Raw genomic sequence first — 11,885 nt, forward strand, 5'->3', positions numbered from 1 at the left:
TGGATTTGCATCTGTTTATAGCTGTTTAAAAGAGACCTGAATCAAATCTGACTTCAGATTTCAATTTTCAGTTTAATGGCCTCAAAACCCGCCTGTCACAAGCACCCCCTCTCAGGCCGATAAGTGCATACAGGTCTGTTGCATCTTACGCGCATTTAACATGCGCGATTTCAGCTTTACGCAGTTGGCAAAAAAAAAAAAGAGAGAGAAAAATAACAATTTTAATACGGTACCTCTAGTGCGGGCGATTCCGCCCGCCATTCCACTCAATGTAATTTTGACTATACGCGATTTCCGCTTTACGCTCTAACTGCGGAACGTGATCCCAGTGTAAGATGTGACAGACCCGGACAGTCACTCAGTTTGGAATAGGACAGCACCCACTGGTGCAGATTCTCTCTTTAGAAGGAATTTGGTCTGCAGAAGCATTTGGATTCACCGGTCTTTTTATGAAACACTGAATAAACACACAGAAATTGCCAGATTCGATCAGACCTGAGCTCCATCTAGTGTCTTGTCTCTGCTAGTGGCTAGTACCAGAGGTTTCAAAAGAAGGTTTAATAACTTTCAATAGGCAGATGTGGAATAATCAGCCCTTCCCCACATCCTGCCATGATCTCTAATAATTAGAGATTTGGTTAAGTCCTGAAGCATGATGTTTAGTATCCTTTAAGCATCCGCATCCATACACTATGCCATATAAAGCTGTCAAATCCCTCCAGTTTCTTTGCAGTGCTGCTTTAACAGCTCTCCTAGGATCTACAGACATTTCCCAACTTCGCAGCTCACCCAGAATAAAGCTCAGACCAGCAAGGTACTGAGCACACTAGCCTCAATCCAAGGAAACATAAGCACATGCTTAACATGCTTTAGACTGTAAGAAGCCCCATTGAAATCAAGGACCCTGGGGTTCTGGTCTCTGTTTGCACTTCCAGTCACTACTGTAAAACAAACAACATTGAACTACGGGCAAGTTTCAACCACATGTCAGGCTCCTTCTAGGATCTTCTGATTTTATATGTATGACCCAACAGGGCACACCCCTCAGGAATGGAGAGATTGAAAAGGTCTGAGGAATCACTGCCTAACCCCTAGCCCACTGCCTTTCAGACCCACGACGCCCAATCAAACATTTTCCCTCTTTTTCATGCAATTTGATCCCTTCTGCCTCCTACTGCTGCCACCCCCTTTCTGCCCTCACCCAAACACCGTGGAGTTTTCATCTCACTCCCCTGCTCCCAACACAGCTCAGACACAGGGCAGGGGGGAAAGCAATTCTAAAGGCTGGGGATCCTGCTGCGTGGCCTACAGAAGCAGCGGTATCCTCGAGCTGAGAACTGGGCAGGCAGAGGAAGGGGGCAAAAAACAGAGCCATACCCAGCTACCAGCACCAGCCATCTTAACAAAAAGCATCACTCGATCCATGATAGAATCATAGGACTGGAAGGGACCTCAAGATGTAATCAAGGGCAGGCCCCTGCACTCATGTCAGGACCAAGTACCATCAAGAACATCTAACCTGCTCTGAAAAATCTCCAATTATGGAGATTCCACATCCTCCCTAGGCAATTTATTCCAGTGCCTAACCTCCCTGATGATTAGGATTTTTTTCCTAATGTCCAACCTAAACCTCCCTTGCTGCAATTTAAGCCCATTGCTTCTTGTCCTATCATCAGAGGTTAAGGAGAATAATTCTTCTCCCTCCTCCTTGTAACAACCTGTTAGGTATTTGAAAACTGTTATGTCCCCTCTCAGTCTTCTCTTTTCCAGACTAATTCTAGGATCTTTTGATCTTTTGAAACTAATTCTTTCAATCTTCCCTCATAAGTCATGTTTTCTAGACCTTTAATCATTTTTGTTGCTCTTCTCAGGACTCTCTCCAATTTGTCCCCATGTTTCCTGAAATGTGGCGCCCAGAACTGGACACGATACTGCAGTTGAGGCCTTATCAGAGCTGTGTAGAGTGGAAGAATTGCTTCTCTTGTCTTGCTTACAACACTCCTGCTAATGGTAGATTGTCTGTCACTTGAAGTCATTCCAACTGGATATCTACCTAAAAGATGTGTGAGAGCTAGAAAAAATAATAATTATAGGCTCGATACATAAATAATTGGGCAAGGTTTTGTTATGCAGGAGGTCAGATTAGATGATCACATTGACCTCTTCTGGCCTTAAACTGTATGAAAAATCAATTTTACCCAATCAGGGGCAGTAAATTGTAAGGCACTATTAGGCACTAATTGTAAGGGTAGGGTGATTGCTTGGCATCTACACGAACAAAGTTAAAGTTGTTTGTTCACTGTAACTGTGCTTTTTCCATAGTTTAACACATCTGGATTTCTTTTAAGCCTAACTTTGACGCTGAATTCACTGAGTGCTCCCTACGGAAAGAAAGACTGAGCCATTCATTTCCAGTTACACTGCTCTTGAGACTTCTTCCTGTGACTTAGCAAAACAGCGAGAGCTTTCCGTAAAACTGAGCAAAGGCAAATAAACAAATCTACTTAGCATGTTAGAGCACCAAGGAGGGCATTGTAATGAGCCCCTCTGTGCCTGGCTTGAGACTATAATTGGAGGTGTGACTTCAGAGACTTCATCCTTAAATGCCACAGAAATGAATATATAAGGTTTTTGGTGCCCTAACATGATCCCTTAGGGATAAAGAGTGATTGAACACTCTCTTCCACCAGTAGCTATGATACAATACTTCTTTCCTTCAGTGGAGGTGGGATAGCTATTTTCCTTCCGTTCTGATTCCTGGACATAACTTTCCATTTTCTCCATTTACTTGGAAATGTGATGTTAGCGCAGTCAACATTGCAACTTGAGACAGACATTGTTTGTTTGTTCATTTTTCTGTCTCGGGGTAAATTACAGTGGCAATGGACATGGTTCATGGAAGACCCTGAAAGGTCCAGATGGATATTAGGTAAGAATCCAGGATTATACATAGAGATGAATCTGAGTTACACACTTCAGATCTGGAATCAGATTCAGATCCGACTTCTTCAACCTTTGAGGATTTTCAGATTCTGGGCTTTTCAGCCAATTATAGAGATAAATTAGGGTTATAAAATTTGTATTTATTGTTGTTGTGTTATCAATTAGAGGTCAAGGCCCCACTGTACTAGGTTCTCTAGAAAAACATAGTAAGAGAGGGAGTGTGAAGCAGAGCCAGGAATTAAAGGACTATCTCAATCTAGTGCCCCTACTGCCAGTCTGACCATTATCCAGTGTTGTGTATGTGTGTGAGTGGGGGTGGGGGAGGACGGACACTTGGATCCAGTGGGTTCTGGTGTGGCCGATCTCTAACCATAAGGGGGAAATAACAGTAATTATTTGCACTGCGGCAGCCCCAGTCATGGTCGTGTTTGTTTGAAAACTGTAACCAATGGGAAGCAGTGGGAGGGCAGAGGCGGTAGATGACATTGCAATAGCAGAGGAGCCTCATGGTGTTGATAGACTGTGAAGGGGCTTGGATTGAAAACAAGCTGTTTGTGTTCTATTAAATGGGGACGGGGGAGCCAGAAGAAGGAAGCAAATGGAGAAAGCCTCACTTTTGAGGTGTTACATAGTTTTGCCTTCATGTCTCTTCAGCCTTCTTTCTTCCTTCTTTCTCTCTCCACTCTCCTCACACTCCTCTCTGATACAGCATTTTCTCCTTTTATCTCATTCTCTCACCTGTGGCTTCATGTAATCCCCCTATGCTCCCTCTTCCAAGCATCCTCCCTCCCTCCTTCAGAGCCTTGCACACAGCCTTCCATTGTTGCTTCTGTGCCAATGTTATTCCTTCACCATTTCCTGCCTGTATCATATTCCTGTGTCACGGCGAATGACCTAGAGAGATGAAGGACCTGGCAGTGTGTACCACTAGTAGGCATAAGAAACTGGGACTGGAGACAAGTGGCCAGAAATCTCCTAGAGCAAGGATAGCATAGATTGAAGGCACACTTACCAGTTCTCATGGTATTTGGTGCTTCTCTTAAAGCCTCAGCTCCTTCAGTCATGTAATCAGTTAAGAATCTCAGATTTTTTTTTAAGTATGTTTCTAGCCCTCAGGGTTGCTAAGAAAAGCTTGAAAACGTGACAATCTCCAGGGCCCAGAAACATTGTTCCATTGCAATTTGCTGACTGAGTGAAATTGGAACATTTCGTCAAGAAGGGCCAATTTCACTGCAGCACCACGGAATTGAGGAAACTCTGCCTACATCCGAATCCTGCCTGGTTTCTGCTAGTTCACCTGCCCAGCTCCTTTGCAACCTGCCCAGTGGCCTGCTAGCAACCTCAGAGCTTCCAGAGTCCATGGCCTTGGAGCAGATACACATGCAGATTGCCCTGGGGGCTGGGAACATCCAAAATTCTCAGTGTCCATGACTCCAGGGATCCATTCCCTTTTCCAGAGACTTTTCAAAAACTGTGGGTTTGTTCCTAAACCAAATTCTGAAATATAAAAATCTTGCACAAAACAGAATTACACTTCCCTGCCCCCTCTCTGAACCCTTTGTGTATTATTTTTAAAAGATCTCAAGATTTTTAGCCAATTGTATGATTTTTGGAAGCCTGATAATGGTTTTCAAATGCTTGGGATTAGCAACACTGCCAGGGGATGTGTTATGAAGCAGCAGTAACCAAGTGATTGGGACATAACAGACATTGTAGTCATCTAAAACGATTATCTGGAATAGGGTGACCAGATGTCCCGATTTTATAGGGACAGTCCCGATTTCTGGGTCTTTTTTCTTATATAGGCTCCAATTACCTCCCACCCCCATCCCGATTTTTCACATTTACTGTCTGGTCACCCTAATCTGGAAGGATTTAAAGTATGAGTGCTTTCTAACTTACCCTCAGTGAGCAGACAATATAAAGTACCTAGCTCAAACTCAAACCCATGCCAGGTATATTTCATTGGAGAAAATTTGTGATAATGTACATGAATCCGGAAACTCCCTATGGGGAACTGGAAGCCTAATTCCAGTCAATTTGATGGAGACTTGGATGTCTAAATCTCCTAGACAGCCTTGAAAACCTCAGCCCTGTTAAAAAGGGAGTGTAAATTTAAAGGTCCATCCCAGCTCTTCCCAGACATCACGGCGGCTGGTTTCCTGTAAGATATTCACTACCCACATTCAAGCCCGGTGGTGTCATTCAGATTTAATTCATGCCATGAAATTTCCTTCTTCCATGCTGCTCACTCTTGTTATCCCGGCAGGTATGGTTTCATGCACCCCTGTATCAGTGGCTGAGGGCAATCACAGCATGGTGACCCAGTTCATCCTCCTGGGGCTGACGGATCGTCAGGAGTTGCAGATACCCCTCTTCGCAGAGTTCCTGGTGATCTATGTTCTTACGCTGGTGGGGAATCTTGGGATGATTGTGTTGATCAGGGTTGATTCTCGACTCCACACCCCCATGTACTTCTTCCTCAGTGACCTGTCCGTTGTTGACCTCTGCTACTCCTCAGTCTTCGCTCCAAGGATGCTGGTGAATTTCTTAGTGGGGAGTAAAAGCATTTCTTACTCTGCCTGTATTGCTCAACACTTCTCTTTTGTTGTGTTTGTGACCACAGAAGGGTTCCTGCTGGCCGTGATGGCATATGACCGCTATGTAGCCATCTGTAACCCTCTGCTCTACACCGCTGGTATGTCTAAGAGAGTCTGTATTCATCTAGTGGCCAGCTCATATGTAGGGGGGCTCATGAACTCACTGACCCACACATGTGGCTTGCTGAGGTTGTCATTCTGTGGACCCAACGTCATCAATCATTACTTTTGTGACACTAACCCATTGCTGAAGCTCGCCTGCTCTGATAACCACATCAGTGAGATTTTGCTTGTAGCGTTCTCTGGGGTTATTGCCATGTCCACCCTCCTGATTGTCATAATCTCTTATCTGTACATCCTCTTCTCTATCCTGAGGATCTGCTCTGCCAAGGGCAGGCGCAAAGCCTTCTCAACCTGTGCCTCTCATCTGACAGCTGTCACCATGTTCTATGGACCTGTGAGCTTAAGCCACATACAACCCAGTTCCAGCTACTCACTGGAACAGGAGAAAATCTCTGCTGTGTTTTATACCCTGGTAGTCCCCATGTTGAACCCCCTGATCTACAGCCTGAGGAACAAGGAGGTTAAGGATGCTCTTAAGAGGGTGATAGACTGGAAAAACATTCTCAGCTAATTTGTTCACCATGACAATTCCAGTCAATTGAGAAGAACAATTGGAAGAAGGATCGTAGTATGGTCTACTACGTAGTAATCAAGGTGTTACTGCCTTGATTTGTGTATCACAAATGTTGTACAAGAATTAAATGAAACTCAAAGAACTCATGTAGCATGTGGAAATTATGTTTTACAATTGCTTGAGAGGAACAATGTTACCTAATGTCCTGTCATTATGTGGCTGTTAGAATATAGACACCTTTCCTTGTTTCTTGACCATTAATCTATTTGAAATGGTGCCCTGCAAGGTTATCTGAGATTAAAAATAAAATAAACTTGCTTCTAGGTTTAATTTCTTAATGTGTTACTTTAATTAATGCTCAGTATGTGACTTGCATTATGAGAATTCAACGCTTTTGCTCTCTTTAGTGTCTGGGCCTCATACCGGCTGCCACAATTGATCTCTATCCCCTTTATAACAGCCCTTAACGTAGTTGAAGACTGTTATCAGGTCCCTCCTCAGTCGTCTTATCTCAAAACAAAAGATGCCCATTTTAAAAAAAAACTTTCCTAATAGATCAGGTTTTGTAAACCCTTTTTGTCATTTTTGTTGTTCCCCTCTGGACTCTCTCCTATTTGCCCACATCTTTTCTAAAGTGTGGCTCCCAAACCTAGACACAGAACTTCAACTGAGGCCTCACCAGTGCCAAGCAGAGCCAAACAATCACCGCCCTGGTCTTTCATACGTACAACATACCTGGTAATACACCCTAGACAGCCTTTTTCACAACTGCACCTCATTGTTGGCTCATAGTCAACTTGTGATCCACTTGAACTCCCAGATCCATCTAAGCAGCACTTCTCCCTAGCCAGTTATTCCCCACATTGTATTTATGCATTTGATTTTCCCTTCTAGAGTGAAGTACTTTGCACTTGTCTTTATATTGATCACATCTATATTCATACTAGTGCTATATACATCTATTCTTAACAGTGTTATTGTATATACTTAGGCTGGGAAGGAATACATTTTTCTCAATAAACGTTGGTAAATCTTGATTTCACCATATGCACACAAACCAATGAAAAAAATGTTGCCATCAATAATAATTGAAATTTACAGATAGGCAAAGTAAGAAAAATTGCAGCTTCAGAATGTATTCGAGTTTGATTTAAGGATATTTATTTTATCTATTTTGACAAGTGATGTTGACAATTTGTGTTTTAACAGTTATAAAGCTTTAACTTTTTGAATCTCAGTGTCGGCTGTCATTAAAAAAAATGTCTGACCTCCCATTGTCTGATCCCCCATAATTTCCTGCAATTGTAAAGGTTTAAACATGTAAAATAAAAAAGCCTTAAAAATAAACATTGATATTATCAATTAAAATGATCAAAAACTTAAAAATCAAATTCTGACAAGGCTCTATATACTTGTTATACAGCTTTATTCTCAATCATCTTGTTGTCACCTTGTGCTGCTCCCCATCTGTTTGTCATCTGTATCGTTGTCTCTTATTTTAAGCTTACATTACAAGCTCCTTTGGCCAGAGGTTGGGTTTTGTTGTTGTTGTTGTTGTTATATGTTGGTACAGCACCTAACAGAATGGGGTTGGGATTAAGCCCAATACTAATGAATTAATGAAGTAGTATCAATAATAATGCTCATGTAATGTTACTCCCACCAATGCCATATATTTCAGAGGGCTAGTCGTGTTCGTCTGTTTCAGCAAAGACAACGAGGAGTCCTGTGGCACCTTAAAGACTAACAAATGTATCTGGGCATAAACTATCGTGATACATTTGTTAGTCTTTAAGGTGCCACAGGACTCCTCGTTGTCAATGCCATATAGTGATTTTATAGGTTTACTTACAGCAATGCTATAAATTTATCATATATTTTAAGTGGTAGAAAGGACAATGAGATCATTTAGTCTGGCTATATAACTCAGGTCACACTCCTATACAGTTATCCTCGGTATTAAGCCCATTAACTGGCATTTTATTAAGCGTATCTTCCGGAGAGCCATCGGGTCTTGATTTCACAGCAGCTCTAGCTGGATAAACCGTCACTTCCCATGGTAGTTCATTCCAGCCGTTAACCACCCTCACTGTTGAAAATGTGAGCCTCATGACTAATCTGAATTGGGATAGTTTTACTTTGAGTATCACGATATATTGTTCATTAGAACCGGGGGGAGAGGGGAGTTGGATCAAAATCCTTTTTTTCTGAGCAACGCAGATTTGGGTTAACTGAAATATTTTATGAATCTGTGTCAAATGAGCTGGATTGTTTTGCTTTGATCTAAAACCTCAGGAAAATCTAAAATGTCTACATATTTTAAGTTTCCCATTTAAAAGACTTTTTGTTTCTAAATTTACTTCAATTTTATTAAAAAATATAACAATTGCAAAAACTGCAACGGATCAAACAAACCATTTCATTCAACTTGTCAGTCAGCCAAAAAAATGGAAATTTGTGAAAAAAAAATCAATTTGGGTCAACCAGAAACTAAAGTTTTTCATTTATGTTTCAGACTAGCCAGCAAACCAAGAAATCAGCTATTCACAGAGTTCTTTTGATCATACACTTTCCCCCCTCATCATTGCTCTATACTGATTAGCCCTATTCTCACCACTGACACAATCCTATTGCTTTAGGGCTGGTCGACACGGGAAACGACTCTACAGCTATTTAATGTAACTCCCTAGATGGCCTTTGGGCTTGTCTTCACTACCGCCCGGATCGGCGGGTAGAAATCGATCTCTCGGGGATCGATTTATCGCGTCTCGTCGGGACGCGACAATCGATCCCCGAATCGACGCGCGTACTCCACCAGCCGAGGTAGGAGTAAGCGCCATCGACGGGGGAGCCGCGGCGGTCGATTTGCCGCCGTCCTCACAGCGGGGTAAGTCGGATCAGATATGTCGAATTCAGCTACGCTATTCCCGTAGCTGAATTTGCATATCTGAAATCGATCGCCCCCCCCCGTAGTGTAGCCGTAGCCAAATAAGAATGCCATTTTCTGGTTTAGTTTAATCCAGTAAATTAAGAGTGTCCATACCAGGATAGCTCTAGTGCCTTACATTCACATATTATCTTGCTCAGGAATAACTTCCCAATGCAAACAAGCCCCTGTTCTCACCAACACTGATTTAGAGCTTTACTTTCACCCCTCCATGCAGAGGTGGGACACTGAACAGCAAGGCTTAGCAGTGGGGAAATGAATTTATTGTATGTTTTTCCATCCCGAAGAACCCAATACAATTGGGCAAACATTCTGGTGTAGCTGAATGTGCACTTTTCTCTGAAAAAAAGTTTCAGCCAAAGAATTTTGGCCAGCTGTAGTTAGGATACTTTCTACCCCATGGAAATGCCTTACACTTAAACTCTGCTAGGTAGACTTGAGCCAAGGGATAATAGAGTTTAGCCCATTGTGATTAATGGTGAGAGGACATAAATCCACTGAAGCACACTCAGACGCAACTTCCTCCGGGATTCAAGAGTTGACCCGCTACCCAACCCCATTCACAGGGGTTCTTTTTATCTTGCATTAATAAAGTTTCAATGAAAAATATTAGAGCACAATATTGGATCAATCATAGAATCATAGGACTGGAAGGGACCTCGAGAGGTCAGAAGTCCAGTCCCCTGCACTCATGGCAGGACAAAGCACCATCTAGACCAGCCCTGACAGGTGTTTGTCTAACCTGCTCTTAACAATCTCCAATGATGGTGTTTCCACAACCTCCCTAAGCAATTTATTCCAGTGGTTAACCACCCGGACAGTTAGGAAATTTTTCCTAATGTCCAACCTAAACCTCCCTTGCTGCAATTGAAGCCCAGTGCTTTCTACACTGGAAAATACTGATTAGTAAAAAATGAAATATTCTTGTGGGAAAAGGCCAGTTTCAATGAATTACTCATTTAAAAAAAAATTGAAAGAAAAAAGAAGCTTAAAATTGTCTAAATGTTCATTTTTGACATTTTCAAAATGAAAAGTTGCCTTTTTTTAGTTCAAAATGACTCTGTTTCAAAATGTTAATTAGCTAATTATTTTTTTAAAAGGTTCATATAATTTGAACTATTGGAAGAAAATATTTTGATTGATCAAAATCAATTTTCCCCAGCTTTTTGGTTTGTGGAAAAAATGAAAAGATCAGCTTTTGGGATGGGACATTTTTAAAATCTCCAAAATTTTCATGGGACAGGAAAACCATTTCCTGCCCAGCTTTAATCTTTGGTTCCAAACTAAAATAATCCACTCAGTGAATAAACAAGAATCTCCCTTGGCCTCCAGAAGAGGAGGTTTTTTACTGTATTCAAACCTGAAGCCAATTCCTTATGGAAAATGTCCATATAATTTTATTATAAAAATATGTCAATGTTCTATAATATTCTTAAGCCAACTGGAACTGAGCATGCTGCTGTATCCAGTCAATGAGGGTTATGTTTGCCTGGGATCTGTCAGAGAGGAGATACGCTAAGTGCTGCATTGGGGGGCTGTGTTGGTGAGTATCTGAGTGTCTGTTGCAGGGGACAGTTTGTCAGTTTGACCGTGTGCTTGATTGTTTGATTGTTTGTTTGAACAGTGTGAATTGGGAGTGCTTTGTTCCAGGTGGGCCTTGAGTGGACCTGACTGGTATAAAAAGGCAGTCAGCAGCGAACCAGCTGAGCGGCGAACAGTGAAGGCTAACAGAGGCAGTTCGCCTGGGGAGAGCCCACTGAGGCTTACATCTCGCGGGCTTCTGTGGGTTGCTGCAACAGCTGAGGAAGCTCTTAGAAGGAAGAAAGTATGGAAGGTGAGTGTTCAGTTGTTGTAACCTGCACAGGTTGCGCCATGTTTGTCTTTCTTCCACAGGACAGAAGCGACTTTGTCTGTACAAAGTGCAAGCTGGTCTCCATATTGGAAGAGAAGGTTTGAGGTCTGGAGAAACAAGTATCGACCCTGCGTTGCATAAGAGAAAATGAAGATTTCCTGGACAGACATCAGGATATGCTTCTACGGGCACAACGTTCTGAGGAATCGGAGCAGGTTGCGCAGAGGGGACTGAGGGACAGTGAAGAAAATTGGCAGCATGTGACCTCCAGAAGAAGAAAGAGGAGTGTCCATGTACCAGCAATGGAGATACAGGTGAGCAACCGTTTTCATTTTCTCTTCACAGGTACTAATGCGGAGAGTAGAGTAGATGATACATCTGAGGGAAGGGAGCAGAAGGAGACTCCACCGATTGGAAGGCATGAGATGCACTGTCCTAGGGATGGGGGTTCCACGACCACCACTCCCAAGAGAAGGAGGAGGGTAGTGGTGGTCGGGGACTCCCTCCTCAGGGGGACTAAGTCATCTATCTGCCGCCCCGACCGAGAAAACCGAGAGGTCTGCTGCTTGCCAGGAGCTAGGATTCACGATGTGACGGAGAGACTGCCGAGACTCATCAAGCCCTCAGATCGCTACCCCTTCCTGCTTCTCCATGTGGGCACCAATGATACTGCCAAGAATGACCTTGAGCGGATCACTGCAGACTACGTGGCTCTGGGAAGAAGGATAAAGGAGTTTGAGGCGCAAGTGGTGTTCTCGTCCATCCTCCCTGTGCAGGGAAAAGGCCTGGGTAGAGACCGTCGAATTGTGGAAGTCAACGAATGGCTACGCAGGTGGTGTCGGAGAGAAGGCTTTGGATTCTTCGACCATGGGATGGTGTTCCAAGAAGGAGGAGTGCTAGGCAGAG

At 42.9% G+C, this 11,885-nt stretch overlaps 1 protein-coding gene across 1 annotated transcript; it reads left to right on the forward strand.

The window, feature by feature from the left end:
• The first annotated feature begins 5,241 nt into the window (after positions 1-5,241).
• Positions 5,242-6,177, forward strand: LOC135874385 (olfactory receptor-like protein COR8). Its single transcript, XM_065399191.1, has one exon. The coding sequence runs from the start codon at positions 5,260-5,262 to the stop codon at positions 6,175-6,177; it is 918 nt and encodes a 305-aa protein (XP_065255263.1). The 5' UTR covers positions 5,242-5,259.
• Positions 6,178-11,885: the final 5,708 nt, after the last annotated feature.

The sequence above is a fragment of the Emys orbicularis genome, chromosome 2 (genome assembly GCF_028017835.1).
Source record: "Emys orbicularis isolate rEmyOrb1 chromosome 2, rEmyOrb1.hap1, whole genome shotgun sequence".
In the NCBI taxonomy this organism is placed as follows: Eukaryota; Metazoa; Chordata; order Testudines; family Emydidae; genus Emys; species Emys orbicularis.